The 18,474-nt window shown below is 46.6% G+C and overlaps 1 protein-coding gene and 1 long non-coding RNA gene across 8 annotated transcripts in view; one reads left to right on the top strand and one right to left on the bottom strand.

Moving 5' to 3' along the window:
• Positions 1-12,850, top strand: part of LOC135903565 (microtubule-associated serine/threonine-protein kinase 3-like) — a 41,437-nt gene extending 28,587 nt beyond the window's left edge. For 4 of the 7 annotated variants that reach the window (XM_065433884.2, XM_065433882.2, XM_065433881.2 and 1 more), the window contains 2 exons: positions 3,314-3,661; positions 5,129-5,750. In XM_065433884.2, the coding sequence (XP_065289956.1) occupies positions 3,314-3,661; positions 5,129-5,386 (606 nt within the window). In that variant the 3' untranslated portion in view covers positions 5,387-5,750. Of the gene's footprint in view, positions 1-3,313; positions 3,662-5,128; positions 5,751-12,727 lie in introns of those variants that run through there. The other 3 variants (XM_065433885.2, XM_065433886.2, XR_010564847.2) reach the window with 2 other exon arrangements.
• LOC135903568 (uncharacterized) lies at positions 9,504-16,935 on the bottom strand. The gene is made up of 3 exons (XR_010564848.2): positions 16,605-16,935; positions 15,497-15,665; positions 9,504-10,288 (listed from the first exon to the last, which is right to left on the bottom strand). It is a non-coding gene; the product is annotated as an uncharacterized lncRNA (long non-coding RNA).
• Positions 16,936-18,474: the final 1,539 nt, after the last annotated feature.

Here is an 18,474-nt window from a genome sequence, read left to right as displayed (position 1 = left end):
GCGTCTCAAGGCGCTGGGATTCCTCCAGAGAAATTGGTACATTTTCAGGCGTGCCTCCGTGGCTTGATGGTTAGAGCGTCGGACTCCCGTGCTTGGGTATTCGGGTTCGAAGCCAACCATCGGAAAAGAGTGTGCGCGTGAAGGTCTCCCCCAAGGTGACATTACGGACATACAGGTACAAAGCCGTGGGAAAGACAGCCTAAATTTTTATGTCTCTGTTCTCGGTCATGTTGATCGGTCAGAATAAATTCTCTGCCCCCGCGCACTAAAGCATTAAACTTCGCTTTAACTTTATTATGCCCGGTCGTCACAATACCACAGCAATTTGCACATGCCTCGAGCCACCAGTCGCGCGGCGATTTCGCGTGTATTATGGGGCTTCTTTCACGCTCGAAAAAACACTTTTATGTAGCACGTATTAAGCAACAGAAAGCTGTATCGGCAGTTTTTCATGTCGCTCTACGATTTCCTCATTGACACGTTTCATCTACTTATAATGTTTGAGAAGTTCACTAATTAATTAGGATTAATTATCTTATTCGGCGGAAGGAAAAAAATGAGCATCTCCAAGCGAAGGCAAGCAACATTACCTTGGTTATGTCCAGCTACGTGGCTTTGGCATATCTGTAAACTCTGCCTAAAATTTGCTGGGACACCCTGTATACTAAAAGAAACACTCAGCACACATCGCAGGCCTGTGCAATATTTGTCTTCCACACTGTTCTATTTTTGCGCCATGTAGGTTTCTATTTAGAAAAGAGTACTTACGCTGGAACCGTTCTTAAGAGCACATGCCAGCGACTTCCTGATCATGGACATGCTATGCAGCGAAGGCGGCCGTTCAATGCGAAACAACATTTACGAAGGAAAAGCTTTTTTAATGCGCCCATAATTCTTGATTCCGCGCTATGATCATGCTTTGTCTTCTGTGCAGTTTTTTGAAGAAAAAGAGCTCGCTTTGGTGCAATAGTCAGAGGCAAAATATTGCATTTGACAGCGTTTTGTCATTTGTTAATTACGAAAGGCGTGGAACATTTGCCAATCCTTTATGCATGCCCCGCAGGTTAACCACATGCATGCTGTAACGGCATAAAAGAACAAAAACAAAAGAAGCAAGAAAAGGCGCATTGAATGGCTGGCTGACCTGTCTGTATTAAGCGCCATGCAATAGAGTTGGAAGAGAGAATAGTCTAGAGGAATTCGAAATCCCACAGGTAACGCCGGAAGAAGTAAAGAAAGCCTTGGGGGCTATGCAAAAGGGGAAGGCTGCTTGGGAGGATAAGGTAACAGCAGATTTGTTGAAGGATGGCCGGCAGATTGTTCTAGAGAAACTGGCCACCCTGTATACGCAATGCCTCATGACCTCGAGCGTACCGGAATCTTGGAAGAATGCTAACATAATCCTAATCCATCAGAAAGGGGACGCCAAAGACTTGAAAAATTATAGACCGATCAGCTTACTCTCAGCTGCCTACAAAGTATTTACTAAGGTAATCGCAAATAGAATCAGGGACACCTTAGACTTCTGTCAACCAAAGGACCAAGCAGGATTCCGTAAAGGCTACTCAACAGTAGACCATATTCACACTATCAATCAGGTAATAGAGAAATGTGCGAAATATAACCAACCATTATATATAGCTTTCATTGATTACGAGAAAGCGTTTGATTCAGTCGAAACCTCAGCAGTCATGGAGGCATTACGGAATCAGGGTGTAGATGAGCCGTATGTAAAAATACTGAAAGATATCTATAGCGGCTCCACAGCCACCGTAGTCCTCCATAAAGAAAACAACAAAGTCCCAATAAATAAAGGCGCCATGCAGGGAGATACGATCTCTCCAATGCTATTCACAGCGTATTTACAGGAGGTATTCAGAGACCTGGATTGGGAAGAATTGGGGATAAGAGCTAATGGAGAATACCTTAGTAACTTGCGATTCGCTGATGATATTACCTTGCTTACTAACTCAGGGGACCAATTGCAATGCATGCTCACTGACCTGGAGAGGCAAAGCAGAAGGATGGGTCTAAAAATTAATCTGCAGAAGCCTAAAGTAATGTTTAACAGTCTCGGAAGAGAATAGCAGTTTACGATAGGTAGCGAGGCACTGGAAGAGGTAAGGGAATACATCTACTTAGGACAGGTAGTGACCGCGGATCCGGATCATGAGACAGAAATAATCAAAAGGATAAGAATGGGCTGGGGTGCGTTTGGCAGGCATTCTCAGATCATGAACAGCAGGTTGACATTATCCCTCAAGAGAACAGTGTATAACAGATGTGTCTTACCAGCACTCACCTACGGAGCAGAAACCTGGAGGCTTACGAAAAGGGTTCTACTTAAATTGAGGACGACGCAATGAGCTATGGAAAGAATGATGGGTGTAACGTTAAGGGATAAGAAAAGAGCAGGTTGGGTAAGGGAACAAACGCGAGTTAATGATATCTTAGTTGAAACCTAGAAAAAGAAATGGGCATGGGCAGGACATGTAATGAGGAGGGTGGATAACCGATGGTCATTAAGTGTTACGGACTGGATTCTAAGGGAAGGGAAGCGTAGCAGGGGGCGGCAGAAAGTTAGGTGGGCGGATGAGATTAAGAAGTTTGCAGGGACGACATGGCCACAATTAGTACATGACCGGGGTTGTTGGAGAAGTATGGGAGAGGCATTTGCCCTGCAGTGGGCGTAACCAGGCTGATGGTGATGATGAATAGAGTTGGCCGATTTTCATTGGTGGTGCGTTCGCTCGTGTGACGCTTGTGATGTAAGCGAGAGCAAATTTAAAATATGTACAACGACAACGGGCTAAATATTTTAATATTGATGCAGCTCTTTGTTCCTATAAAACTGAGTACAAAGTGGCATTCGGACTAAATTAGTGATGTAAGTCACTGTAGAGGTGTAAAACACTGCAAATCTGCTCCAAGGTGCTTTATACACTTTACTTACGTACGAACGCGCGCACGAGCGTTCACACGGAAAGCTTGTGCTTTCGATATCCGTGGCTGTGATGGAATGCCTTTCGTGAGCCGACTCAAATACTAGAAAACCGAGGAAAGTACTCGATACGATATTGGATTGCCTAACGATATTGCTCCGTCTATACTTAGCCGTAGCTCTTTTATCTTCGGAATGTGGGCACCGTTTTGACCATACTAGCAGCTTTCTGTGCTCGTGTCCCATATGAACTGCCGATGCGTAAATGGACTCTGTAGAAACGGCCGTCTGGCTGTCACGTCGCTGCTCCACGCTTGGGGCCGCGCGAAGGCTGACGTGTGCCGCTGTCTCTATCTGTATACCGGCGGCTAGACGGTGACCAAGGGCTCGCCTGCCGACATGTCCAAGGTGCTGCCGCTGGACTTCATTCTTCACGTGAATGGTATCACGGTGACGCATGCGCCGCTGGCCCGGATCAAGAAGATCATCAGCGATTCCCGCGACCAGATGGTCCTGTCGGTGATGTCTTCGAGTCCCTACCGGCTGCTCACGAGCCGTCGAGACATGCTGGGCATCATGCGCAGCATACCCCGGGAAGCCGCCGTCATTAAGGCCGCGACGCCCGGCTGCTTCGGTGGGAGGCCATACGGCATCGACATCCTCGACGTCGACGTCGCAGACGACAAGCTGAAGCAGTCAGCCAAGTGCTTCGTGCTACTGGTGAGGCTGGAAGGGTGCGTCCGGCATCGAATAGCTGTGGAGCATTGCAAGGCGCGCTTAGTGGGTAGGCGCTGAAGCGACGTTGAGTTGAAGTACATGTTGCTTCATGTTGCGCATGCCTGTAACTCTTGAGGTATGACAGCGTTGACAAGCATCGATGACACAGTGCGGCGTAAATGGTCAGCAGAACTAACTCTGCGTGATTGACGAAGTTCCTTATTAAGAGCTCTTACGAAAGCACAAATCGCTCGTTCCTGTAAGTTAGCTGCTCAATTCTTCGTACTCACCCATATGACGGTATGAATATAACCGCGCAGTCTCGTGCGCTTTTTTTTTAAGTTTTCTTCTTTCAATGCGTGACCTACAAACTGAATCGTGCGTGTATTTTAGCACGTCGTTCCTTACGCTGCCTTTTTGATTTCGGAATAAACGTCTGGCTATAAAACGGATGCTTATATTATGGCTTGCAAAGCCGTGCCGGCCCTGCTTTTCAATTAGGCATTTTCCTTTTGCCATCGGACTAAGATGTAGTCTACATAAAAACACTTCCATATAAAAGAAAGGTATCCCCACCACAAGGCTTAAATACTGAGGTCAGATACCACGTACGTTTCCACCACCCGCTAAGTATGGACATCTGGGCTAGTTGGTTGTGATTGGCATTATGAAACTTCGTGTTGCGTTCGTGTTGTCCTTCTCTTCTCGTCCGTGTTCAATTGTGTGCTGGAACGATGTTTCATAATTGCACCACCCGCGCGTGTCTTCATCGTCGATACACAGGATGCACCGTGGGGAGCGTTACGCGATTAAGCGCGTAATCGCAAGACTACGCAGGGAGTCAGCGCGGGGAGTTATTAAATAACTTTTTTTTTAACTTCCGAAACCGCAGCATACGCGGTTTTCGCGGAAGCGTGAGTCGAAACGTTTTGTTGCCGCGACTCGTTCCTGCTTGAATCCACGTGCCTTCATGCGAATGCAGCTTTACTTCATCGGCGTGTTCGGCATGGTTTAGGTCAGCACACTTAACGCATTCTGAGCCTGGATAAGCGAAAACCCGAAGAAGAAACGATTTACCGATCTATTTGTTATACGACCCGCCAAACTCGCCAAGGGGGTTTCACCGCGTGGCTCTGACGTCCTGCTGTCGAGCACGAGTTTGCGGGTTCAACAACCGGCCCCATATTTTCATGGTCGCGGAATGCAAAAAGGCCCGTGCGCCAAGCAATAACTGCAGGTTAAAAAAAAGAAACCCGGTAGTCAGCAATTGTATGGAACATTCTATTACGGTGCCACTTACGCTCCTTGAATTTGGTTTAAGATTTTAATTAAACCTCACTATTCAATCCACACTTCGCCCACGGCCTAAACGAGCCTACGAAGCACCGCATTTCAGTGACGCTTTGCAGGTATGTTAGAAGCGCTTCTACTTTTTAAACTGAAATTATATGCCCGTTATTCGCCTCCCAGTACGCAGACGTGGTCAGTTCCAACAACAAGGCGGTCTTCCCGGGTGATGTGCTGTTCGAAATCGACGGCGCACCGGTGGACGGCATGTCGAGGCCGCAGGTTGATCACCTGCTGAGAGCCGGCAAACCCGAAGTCACGCTGTCGGTGGTTCCTCTGTCACCAATGCGCGAGCAGCGGGGCCTGATCTCGAAGATGAACGAGACAGGCATGTCCGACATGAACGTCGCGTCCAGGTCTACGGCTGCCGATGTAAACTGATGTCTCCACTATTGCCCCTGGGATCCGGCAACATCGTTCCCGTATCGCTATGACGCTTACAATATTGTGCTTGACTGAAAGGGCATACATGTAGGTTTTTAAAACTTTTTTTACGCCATCGAAAGAGATAGGACATAACGCTCTTGTTATTTTGGCAACATCTAGCCATCGTAAGTTTGTGTTATGTTAGGGTACGTTTAGAATACCTTCCGTAATTACGTTGCATTTGAGCGGAACGTCACTTCAATGGACTTTACCAGGATGGTTGTGGACATCGCGAAGTTAACCTGTATTTCTATATGGTGCTGCGATCTTTCAGGCCGCAGCCTCGTTGTTTGTGTTTAAACTTATTGAAAAAAACTAAGTATGTGTGCCAACTCCGAACTGGCGGTGATCAGATCCTTCACGGAGATTACTTTGGTAACGACGCTCTTCAATGATCATTGCGAGGGTGCGTCATCGGCAGAATTTCATGGCCTGGCAACACCAGTTGGAATCCTGCAGTGCGGTTACTCATTTCCAATGTCTGTAATTTCGGGCGATTTCTTCGGACTAGTGAAATTGATGCGAATGCTTCCATTAGCATGCACCTCTATGACGTTGTCATCAAGTTTAGGGGTGAGTATACCTTTCCGCTTTAATTAGTCGGTTTTCGAACCGATAAAGGTGTTCTTATTTAAGGGCTGAATGGATCTACGTGCTGTATACACATCTTCCGATTATGTACGATGCTGTGACGGCCTGACGCTTCTTATTGCTTTTGGTAATTGCCGAGCTAACGGCAGCGTAGTCAGTTTTACAATGAACAGGCATGTGGAGCGAATTTATCAGGTTTAAGAGATGCAATATCAACTGGCGCATCTTCGCTTTTATTTGAACGATGTCTGGTGCCGCTATTAGGCATGAATTTGTACAGGGCAGAGAAGTGAACTTGCAGCAGAGTATGCATACCATTGATTTTCCAATAAATCTGGAAACCTTATACCTCTAACTTGTCGTTATGTGTTAGCACGAGGTACAAACATAGGTTTAGGCTGGTCTGTGATACTCGAATTGGTGGAAGAAAAATAAAAGCAACGCTGTGTAATTTGTTCACATTGGTACGAGTGTCGCAGTTTCATCCTTCTATGTGAAAACTTTGGCCGCACTGTTACAAGTACGCCCACCCCGGGAATAGCCATCGGCACAGTGGCAGTACTTGAAGAACTAAAGCATTCAGGAAGGTCAATTTTCTGCACTGCATGTTGCAGATCCCGCAATATTTGGCCCCACCTGTACGCTCAGACAAGGAACTCAAAGGAATAAGTGGGCCAACATCGAATTTAATACGTGGCAGAAAATAGCACAAATAAGCACTGGAAGTAATTGCAAGTGTTCTGTTGTCTGAGTAGGTGTGTGCTATCTATTAATACATTAACGCCATCGAAAAAAGAAGCAACGTTCATATCGGCTGACGTTATCCCTAAAATGAAGTTTCTCTGGGCATAGGGTACTAAAGATGTAGCAGCTCGTATTTTCATCTCCGAAAAGCATTTTCTCTCGTATTTTGCGTAAAGGGTCCATGAAACGATTTGAACCACTGATCTGTACTTTAGGGGGCTGGATAGTGCATTAAGCGCCCACAATTGAAGCCATGAGAAAACATAGTAAAGATCAGTGGTTTGGACACATTTTGTAGACGCATAGGGTACAGCTCCAGTAAAACCTTCGCGCCACATTTTAAGTGAAGGCTCTCATATTAAGAGAGCTACGGATAGTTACACGTTACCCTCCTTTCTAGCCATACTCTTCCTCCTCAACTCGTTCGCCGAGCGATTGGAGGCTTAAGTCCACCTTCACTGGCTCTGCGTAATGATGTGACGTCGTGTCGTCTACTTCCGGTGTCTTGGAGCAAGCGCGTGAAGCCTCTCTTAACCTCTCCGCCAGCCACCTGGCCGTCCATTCACGGCGAGAGCGATTTAAAAAGAGTCAGTGCCTCCCCTATACTTATATAGAGGAGGCACTGACAGAGTACGCTGGGAGTTTTCTGTCGCAGCGCCGAGTGCGTCCGGTATTTGGGGAAACGCAGTCCATCAGAGCGTTTTGATGGATCGGCGGAGGCGTAAACGAGAGCGGCCTGCACGGTGTAGCCACCTGGTGGCACACAGCTTAGCCAGCTAAGCGCAGAGCTTTGTAGGGAGAAACGGGAGAGGAGGAGATCGAGTTACCCTACTCACGTTTATGCCTCCGCCCATCCGGCAAAACGCCCGCTCCGCCTGCATTTACCGTAATACTGGACGCGCTCCCTGCTGTGGTAGTAATCCTCCGGCGTGAAGTGACAGCCGGAAACGCGTAGATCCTGGTGCCCATCGGATACCGACAGGCCCATGCGCTGCAACCACTCCGCTCGCTTGTTGCCTTACGGATGGACACGATGTCGTAGCTTGACATGCCGTCAATCGCTAGATTCGCTGCCTACAGCGCAAAAAGGGCGATCCATGGCTTTCGCGAAAAGAAACCTCGAGGCCAACACTGACCGCGTAGCTGGCGTTAATATGGAGCACGTTGTAAAACAAGCAGACAACACTTGATGTGTTAAAAAACCAAAGTACGGGGTTTTATGTGCCAAAACCGCGATCTGATTATGAGCCACGCTGTTGTGGGGGACTCCGGATTAATTTTGACCACCTGCAGTTGTTTAACGTGCATTTAAATCTAAGTACATGGGTGTGTTTGCATTTCGCCCCAATCGAAATGCGACCGCCGTGGCCGGGATTTGGCACCGCGACCTCGTGCTTAGCAGCGCAAAACCAAAGCCATTAACGCTCGAACACGGTTCACGTGCTGTGTGCCGGAAGTGCTTGAGTATAGTGAGAAATTGTCGTTCTGCATTCTATTTTTCTTACTTTATTTTATAGAAGGAAATTAATAATATTTTAACTATTTCGAACAACATTTGTTCACCATGAATTTGGAAAACTCATCGATGACGCAACGAGGGCAGCCAATCGGATAGCTCGCCCGACTGACGTCACGCACGCTCGCTACGAAGATGGTGACCGGGCGGCTGGAAACTCAGGGGAGCGGCGCCGCCGCGATTGGTAGCGATGCGCATTTTTAAAACCTTATTATAAAGTAAGATGCGCATTTTTAAAGCCTTATAATAAATTAAACGCTTACGCGGAGTGCCTAAATGGGTCACTTAATGATCAGAAAGACCTGCCCTAACGACTCAGTACGTTTGTACAAAATCGGAAAAATTGTTTTAGGGTTCCTTTAAAAATTTCAGCAGATCGAACGAGCTGGAATCCATGTAACACGAGGCTTTGTGTGAGTACATATAGAGTCGATACACAAGTGCACGCGCTCACGCACGCACACACAAGTGCGGGCGCCCACAAATTATGCCGAGCCTTTTATTAAGCGTAGTTGCTGAGTGCTATAGCGTAGTTTTTGACTACTAGCGAGTACGGCGGACGGCCTGAACGCATCATGATTTTAGAGGTAACATGCGCATGCGTACGCATATGACGCGCACGTACGCATATAATACAGCCGCAACTAGAGTGAGTGCCGGTGTGGCACGTACCTCTGCCCAGGTGAAGAAGCCTGGCATTGCTATTACAAAGGTATTTAAAAAGGTTCGCAGATTTTTGAATTAAGAACAAAATTGTGGGGCCTATATCTTCTCGAAACTGCAAAGTGGTCCACGAGGGGTGGCGTAATGGAGGGCTTCGGGTCGACTTTGACCACCTGGGGTTCTTTAAGGTGCAATGAAAGCGCGGTACGCGAGCACGCTTGCATTACAACGTCACTGGAACGCGGCTGCTGGGGCCAGGGACTGAACCCACGCAAACTCGTATATTCATTCCGTATATTCACTGAGACACCGACGCTGGTGTCCATGTAAAAGCTTCTCAGGTAGATAAATACTTTATTGTTTTCCCTCTCTTGTATCTATAGAGTGTACATGGGCAGAGTGCTGTTTTTTCCTGGTCTATTAGTTCTCCACAAGGCGATCTTCAGTGATATCTAGTTGCCCTGCTAGCAGGACACCTTCCATTAGGTGCCAGTCTGAAATGGATCGCCCAACTGGTAGTCAAGCAACAACTACTGAAATGTGATCTTTAAACCTTACTTACTAGGATAGGATAGGAATAAACTTTATTTGTCCAACGGTTGTTGATGTTGGTGCCCGGGGCTAGGCTGCCAGGGGTCCATCGCCCGAGGAAAATCTTTCGAGATCCTCGGCAATGGCCCTGGCCCGCTGGACGGCCCACTCCTGGTCTTCGGGTGCCTCGCTGAGGAGGGCGGCTTGCCATCTCTCAGCGAGGCGCCCCGCTTCAGAGGGTTCTGCTGTTGTATTCCTCCTTCCTCTTTGTCCTTGTTCCACGTGGCGCTGGCATTCCCAAAGCACATGGGCCATATCGGCCCGTTCGTGCTCGCACCACGGGCAGCCGGGCGACGGGTGCAGCGCCGGCCACAGGCGGTGCAGGTGGTAGGGGATGGTGAATGTGCCCGTCTGCAACCGTCTCAGGTCGACCGCCTGGGACCTGTCTAGGCGCCCGTGGGGTTGTGGATATTTTCTTCGTTCTTTCCTATAGTGACCAAGCACCTCCCGGTACGTTGCCGGAAACTCCTTGACATCGCAGTCGGCGTCCTCGTGATCCCCAGCTCCGTCCGCCGCGATTTGTGTTGTATTGGTAACAACAGCGGCCGCGCCAGACGGGGTGGCAGCCGCCGTCGCCGTCACTCCTCCGCTGGGGTCCCGCACAACAACGGCAGCGGCTGCCCTCTGGGTGACCGATGCATGCTAAATATATCTTTTCTTTTTTTTTAGTGGCACGAGCACCGAGTGACACTCTTGTTTCTTGCGCAGCACTTCCAGTTCACCTACCGAGACGACCGGGGACGAAATTCGAACTAAATCAGAAAATAAAAAAGAAAAAAAATTGTACAGTACAATATTCATGGGTTTAATTATATATATGATATCAGAGCTTAAGTTCAGTTACAAGTCGAGTTACTGAAGTGTCTGGAATAATTAGAATTCATTAGAAATCACTGATTAACGCACACAAAAGTACACAATCGTAGACTTTAGGGATAAGAAAAGCGCAGGGTGGGTGAGGGAACAAACGCGAGTTAATGACATCTTAGTTGAAATCAAGAAAAAGAAATGAACATGGGCAGGACATGTAATGAGGAGGGAGGATAACCGATGGTCATTAAGGGTTACGGACTGGATCCCAAGGGAAGGGAAGCGTACCAGGGGGCGGCAGAAAGTTAGGTGGGCGGATGAGATTAAGAAGTTTGCAGGGACAGCATGGCCACAATTAGTACATGACCGGGGTTGTTGGAGAAGTATGGGAGAGGCCTTTGCCCTGCAGTGGGCGTAACCAGGCCGATGATGATGATGATGATGTAGACTTTAGAGACCCGCCGTGTGAGCAAGAATTTAGCGAAATTCCTGAAAACGCGGAAGTATAAAGCGGAAGTAATGACGTCACTAGTGACGTCACACGCAAGAAGGTGGATTATATTTAACGAGCTAATTAATGGAAAACAGTTGCCTCCGAGTTCGCTTCGTGCATTGCGTTCGCCTAATGTTAGCGGAAAGAACACCAGCGCCGAGGCGCGAGTGCCACTAAGAGGCACCTAAGTGAAACATATGGGTCGCCTACCATTTTTTATATATTATTTTCGTTCGAAAGATTGCCCTGCGGCTAAGTAAATCTCTTGATAAGGAAATCGCTCTACTTCTTTTTTTTAATTTCGTGCTCAAGAAACAGACACTTGACGGTCCCGAGGGCTTATAGGGTATTGCCCTCCATTGCGATGCGCTTTGCACAGGCTGTCGCAGACGTGTAAAGACCCCGAGTTGATAGGCTTGTTGGTTCGACTTGCTAAGCGCAGCTGCGCGAGGAAGACGAGAACACAGGAAACGTAAAACCGACCCCACGAGCGCTCGTGGTGTCCGTCTTTACGGACGCTGGAAACTACAATGAAAAGTTCGCAACGCCAAAGTTTGGACAGCAGTTCTCAATTTCAAGTTACATTCATAGGCACACGAAAAAAAAAAATCGGTTTTGTCGAGCAATCCCTTGTCTGTATACGCTTGCTCGTAAGTCTACGTATGCGATACCGACGCTTTTTACCAAGCGACGCGCTTGATGCCGAACATTTGATGTAGTGGAGCGAAATTTTATTTCACAGTTCATTTCTTCTTGTAAACAAGTTGCTCCGTTCAAAGAAAGATGTGACTGCCTTAGTACCCGGGATCATTTCATGTTTTGCGTTGTGTAGAAAACGGCACGTGCCTCAGCTTGGGAAGCTACAGTGCAAAATTCATTGCCGTATACCCCCTCCCCTCTCTTAAAAAAAATAAACAAGAAATGCAGCCAGACGTATGCAGTATCAAATCTGTCTGTCAGTCTGTGTATCTCTCTCTCTCTCTCTTTCTTTATTGACTCACTGCAATAAATAGCAACGGCCCTCACCCGGACCTTCAATCCAGCTGCTATTACTTGCTGCGGCTTCATATTTGAACGTTATCTGCCCCTTTACGTTGCGTTGGAGCGGATTCTTAAGCAATACTGTGTGTTCACAATGAGGAGGCTAATTATTTGTGGGTCCTGGAAGGCAGAGCTAATGGTCTATTAAGCCATTGCTAATATCTTTTCTCTATAATCTTTGTTGAAGAAAGGCCTGGAGTGGCTCTTTTTGCTGCAACGCAATTGGTTTCATAAACACTCAGCTCGTTACTGGCTAGCTTAGCACTATGAAGCTTAACAAAGCAGGCCATAATCTTGGGCTGTGCGGAGTTTGGTCGTTTATACTGATTTGACTTCCTCAGCGAGTTAAGACCCCAGGAAGCAGACCTGGTTACCGACTCGCGCCGTTCGTCTCATACGGGTGAGCTTGAAGTTTGGTTTTGCTTTTGCTCACCTTACTCGTGAAAAAAAAGTAAGAAAAGCAAGAAACGGAGGTAGCTAAGCTTTAAGCTAGTCACTGTGAGTATCCCTACCAGTTGTGCATGTATAATCTTCAGTACCATCCAAGGTGGTGTCACAACTAGAATAGCGCTGTCATAGCGCACTAGTTCGCTTTGCAGTGAAAGGCGAGTGTTGGAGAGAATGATTGGGATCCCGCCCCCCAGTCCTTCCGGTATTGTGTACTTCTTTGTATACGTTATAGGACGCAGATATTGCTGAAATTTTCTTCCTGGTGTTTTAAGCACTGTCAGCCTTCATATGCAAGGGACAATTCTGAATGTTTAATAAAGTTTATCCAATCCGGGAATTCCGCACCTTACTTGCTGGTGTGCGTCTTTTATTTACATTGCTATTTTTTTTCCCGCAGGTTCTTTCAGGATACTTCTAGGAAGGAACGACTGTGGCATCGACGCAAGCATTGTCGCCGGAATTCCTAAGTTGTAGGCACTGACATTGTATCACAAGATTAAAATAAAAAAAACGAAAGTTGGGGGCAAATGATGCGCTTTCTTGCCGCATATAATTATCTTGGCACATTATAAGATGCACTCTGAAGGCGGAAAGTCACTGAGTGCTGTAACGTTGCGGATCAAAAAAAAAAAAACACGTACAGCGCGAAGGACAAGGACTGCGAAGACGACATACCGACATACACAGCGCTGTATGATCATGAATCACCAACTAGCTCAAGCAACCCCCCTAGTTGCAGATCGCTTCCTGTTTGTAGTTGTGCAGCCGCATGTCGCGTTATTGCCAGTGTGCTGCTGTCTAACGATGATAACATTTCGCAATACAATATAGCGGCCGTATTTTGCTGCTCACCTATGGTTTGGCGGTATAGCTATGCTTCACTTTAAAGCACAAGAGCTTCTCTCAATATATTTTTAACTGAATTTATTGGGTGTTTTAGAGTTGTTATTATTTTGGTTGATGCCCAATTCTTTTTTTTCACAGATAGCATTCGATATACACTGTCGTGATCAACTAGTAAAAGTAAGCTCGAATGAAAATGTCAAATTATCAAATGATACAAAATTTAGACGTTCATTATAATTTAGATAACACACAGATGCTCAGAGAGTAAAGCCACCTCTTATAGGATACACCTGATTATTGTAGGAGAAAAAATTGTAGGTTTAGGTTGTCATGAAGGCGTGCGCATCAAGCTTTAACTGTTTGGTTGGTCAACCGGTCATATCGTCCAATCTCTTTTCGAGAAAGTAGAAGAAACGTTTCATGTACATCAGGTAACAAAAAAACTAAAATAAAGAATAGTAGTTATTCGAAAATGTGTTTGGCATCTGGGGACAGAACTTTAGTTACATACGACATGTTCAGCTAAGTATACATAGCCAAGAGGCACAATGCACAATCTCACAATACTGCAAGAACACACGCACGTATTGCTAATAGCGGGAGTCTTGAGTCTTCTACAAAAGGCAACAAAGGAGTATGAAAAGGCTTCAGCGCTTTTAAGCGCTACCTGTACTTAATCTTTCTTTTTTTGTTTTTTAATAATAGCCTCGAGGTACTTTTCTATATACAGTATACAGTGGATTCTCCTCTATGGCGAGTGATTTGTAATTCAGATTATTTTCATTTTAACGTAAGGAATGAAGCTGGTCCGTCCTCACGACGTTTGCGGAATGCGGTTAAGAGGCGCAAAATGCGAGGTCAACTCTTTGCTTTGAAGACTCTGTCTGACTACAAGACACGGGTCTGTGATGTGCGTAGGCTGGCCAGAAGTGAGCACACTTGCTTTACTAGCTCGCGGCCTTTACAGGGTTATTATTTTTTTTTTTGCAATCCATAAAAAGTGCAGAAAGGATCTAGAAAGTCGTACGGCTCATGAACGATCACCCCAGAAACAGTCCTAGAGCGCATACATGTAAAAATTGTTAAGGTTTTTCTATTTCGATCAGCTGTTCTTTACACGTCAGGTGCTTACCCGCAAACAAAGGAGGGACATGGTATATATAATGTTCATACAAAGCCTGAAAACTGTCTATATTCCTCCATATAAGGGCAGTCTAGATTTCTGTTTGCATTCTTATCATATAGTATGCGCAAAATTGCACCCGCTTTTATAGATGAAGAGAAACTTTGCAAACTTTGGCATCGACCATCCTATAAAACTAGGCCATTGTTTTCCAGAGAAAACACATCCAACGATATCAAAAGCTGTGACTTCCCTTCATCGACGCGGAATCTTACCAACGCAGTTGTTCTTTTTATGGCCTTCTGAATTTTCGTCAGAACTTACTGTTTGGACAAATAGTAGCGGATGGAGCAATTTCAGTGAACAAGGTTGAAGGTCACTCCATCATACGTTTGTCTTCTGTTTAATCCAGGCTATATTGGAAGCATGTCCGAACGGTAAGCAATATAGTCTCCGCGGAAGTGGCGATATTGAAAAAAGTTAGTGTCTCAACCTGCAACGCACATTTTTTGCTCGTTGACTCCTACTCTCACCTACTTCATGTGAAACCAATATACACAGAAGTAGCATTGCTGCCAGAAGTTTGTGCCCTTCACTGCGTTAGAAAAGCGTCAAATTTGTTCTTCGTAAAAATAAAGTCGGCAGGATATCGCAAGCCTCGCGGACAAGGAGAATTCGGCTGATTGAGATTGATAACCGGCTGTATAACGGCGTGTTCGCTGGGTGAAAACTGGAATAATTTGCAAATTTGAGAAGACAGGTAAAGGGGAGGTAAGCGATGGTTCTTACAACCATGCCACACTTACAGCTATCAGAGCTTGGTCAAATAAATTACCCGAACGATAGAAGGGTTACAAAAGGTAACGTGACTAAATAATAGCAGTCGAAGGCTTCTATCTTCTGTAACTCTTCAAGCCAGCCTTCTATTGCCCAGAAACATATTGATTTACTTAGCATTCGTTTTGCATTCGCTCTGCCTTCATTACATGAATATAATTCCCCGTTTGTCAATCTCGCGTCTCTACTGCTTAACTCATTACTTGCAATAGTGACTTGGCGATTATATCTGGCAATCTTACTGGCCCATCGATTACAATTGTTTGTGTAAGACAGGTGGAGTCATTGCAGCAAAGACAGTTACAACAAAATATTCAGTCTTATTAAGCATTGATTCTACTTTCCGCATCAAAGCCATACCTTGAGTGTGAATGCATGAGTTCGTTGGAGGCACGCCGGTTTGATGACGAGCCAGATGTGTTGAAGTGCCAGGCCTAGCATTCTCGCAATCCTCACCCCATCCGATCCGCTGAATACAGATGGCAGTTCAAGATGCCAGCAGAGGACCAATAAGTTGCCGGACTGAAAGCTGCAAGTACCATGAAAAGATTCCCGCGCTGATGCAATATTGCTGTGCCGCCTCTGTCTCACCGGTGGTATTCGCAAAGGCTTGCTCGTTCCTGATTGAAATGAGCGACGCACCTATGTGTGACTGATGCGGAAGCGAAGAAACTGCTGAACATCTTTTTGTGGCTTCGTTTCCGGTTAAATTAAATTATGGGGTTTAACGTGCCAAAGCCACTTTCTGATTATCAAGCACGCCGTAGTGGAGGACTCCGGAAATTTCGACCCCCTGGAGTTCTTTAGCGTGCACCTAAGTCTAAGTACACGGTATTTTTCGCATTTCGCCCCCATCGAAATGCGGCCGCCGCGCCGGGATTCGATCCCGCGATCTCGTGCGCAGCAGCTTAACACCACTGAGCCACTGAGCAACCACGGAGGGGTTTTGTTCCCGGTGTGGCGTCGAGCGTGAACCTCTTCGGGCAGAATTAACGCCGTTGGTCTCAAAACGGTATTCAGCAACAAAGATCCTTGCATATGGCCGTGTGCATTGCTGGCGCATAAAGCAACGAGACTTTTGCTGCAGTGCCTCAAGTCGACAGGTCTCTGCAACCGTTGCAGAGTTGCTGCGCATCTAGACGAGGGCGCGCAAATAGTTTTTTCTGTTTCCTTCTTTCTTTCTTTTCATCCATTTATCCCCTTCCCCTGGCGCAGACTATAGCATCCCGTACGTGCATCTGGTTAACTTTCTTTCCTGTTTTTTTTTCTTCGCTATCTGTCGCACGAATTGGAATGCGTAAACAACGGTTAAGAATCGAACCCGTGACATACAGCGCTGCGGAAGGATGCTAGCGAGGCCGCTCAAGCATAGGGGCTGAATAATAAGCCAGCGAAGATAAACACATACATTATTTGTCATTTTTCGCAACCGGCCACAATCGAGAGACTCGCAAAATAAAGTACTCACCGCAGTAGTTTCTAGGTGAGGTAGGGGTTCTTTCCAGTGCTTGTTGGGGAGACGCCAGCAGAGTCTGCGCGTATTGTTGCGATAATGGCTGAAGGAAGGTGCTTGCGAGTCACGAAATGGCGCACCTCGGTGCTATCTGCACCCAGTTTTATCTTCCTTCTTCGGAAGAAACACAAAACAATGCGAGTGGAAGGAATTGGGGAACGAGAAAGTAACACATCTTCAAAAGAAGTCTCTAAAGAACCTCACGTGTTTAGTGAAGGGTTGCTGCAAGGTACGTTGTTATTAACAACGGGGAGCGTCCTAATGTAGCACCGATTCGTTATCCCATCTTGTATGGGGTCTCCTACTATCGTCAGAAGAGAGGAAAACACACACACGTTGGTATTGGTGACACAAACATGCTTCGGTGGAGCGAAGTTGAGAATACGTCGTAGGAACGTGTGACCTCGCATACCGCCAGTATCTTTGAGTAAAAGAAGGCACAGCTTATCGTAAGCACGTGGTATGCCTACATGTGCATGTGCTAGCGGGCACTCGAGACGTTTTGTTGCAACAACAAAGCACATCGCATATATCAGCCGTCATAGACTGAGTCGCCGGCCTGCTGAAGTCGACAAGATGGTCGCCTTGTTTTCTTACGGTGCCACCCAAGATTTGACGAAAGATACGAGTGGAATGAGAGCCCTGCTCGTCTTGTATGAGCGGTTTGACAACTCTCACTGCCTGTTTCCGTGGCTCTCTCTTCGCGCGAGGCCAGTAGTCGTGGTAGTAATGCAGGCGTGCAGACATTGTGTATAATTACTGTTTTTCGCAGTTTCACTATTTGACAAAGTCTCTGCGTTGATATGCTTCACTAGCAAGTCACGTTGTCCAGAGCGCTGGTTGATGAGAAAGTCGGTATTTCATGCCACTAATTATACAGGCGTAGGCAGCATCTCTGAAGCTCACTGGATTTTGCTCGTCACCCGTCCAACTTCCTTTCCTTGAACGCGTCCGTTGGTGCAGCAGCTGCCTAAACGGTCGCCGAAGCATTTAGCGCAATGTGTCGTTTACGGCTACATGCACCTTGATACAGCCGCCTTTTCCATATAGTGGCAACGACAGAATACTGATGCGCGCATACCTCCCTGTTCAAGCGATCTGGATGACGCCCATTGTTTGAAGTACAGAGTACAATGCCAAGAACAAAAATGCACCACATCTACAGTGTCGCAAAGCTGGCAGAGTGACGAAGAGGGGAAAACAGACATGCAATCATTCTGTTTCGGGAACGGACCCAGTGCGCGAATTTCCCTAAAGAGCAAACACGGCAGAGGAGATTTTTCCTTCGAGGCGAGCCACGTTCGTTAGTGCCTAGAGTGAAATGTGCTTGGTTTGCTGCGTGCATCCGATGCCGCAAAACATGAGAACGTGCAGAACACAAGAGGGAACTCCTGGATTCCAAATTTACCTGATGAGCGTATAAACCTGACTGCACCTGTCCTGATAACAATTGTTTTTTTTATTATTTTTTGTGGCATTGGAAGGGACCACTGCTACGTACATGGGGCACCAGTACGGTGGAAATACGCGGCTGCGTACTTGAATAGGATCGCATATGACGTTTTGTTGTCTGGCTTGGTGCAGGGTCAAAGAAATATAAATCTGTGCGCACTATATTCCATAGCAGAAACGATGAATCAGTGGGGTCATTGCTGCATTTCTGGCATTTTTTTCCCCACTGCACTGACTATGCACGCTGCTTCCATCTGCACTTACAGTAGGCCAGTCACTTAGAGCAGAATTCTGCGTCAGTATTTCCTGCTACAGAGCACATTCTGCAGATAAAATCGTAAAACTGAAAACTGAATACAGACATGTTTTACCG

Source organism: Dermacentor albipictus, chromosome 1 (genome assembly GCF_038994185.2).
Source record: "Dermacentor albipictus isolate Rhodes 1998 colony chromosome 1, USDA_Dalb.pri_finalv2, whole genome shotgun sequence".
Lineage (NCBI taxonomy): Eukaryota > Metazoa > Arthropoda > Arachnida > Ixodida > Ixodidae > Dermacentor > Dermacentor albipictus.
Note: the sequence above shows the minus strand (reverse complement) of the source record. Positions and strands in the feature narration are given on the sequence as shown.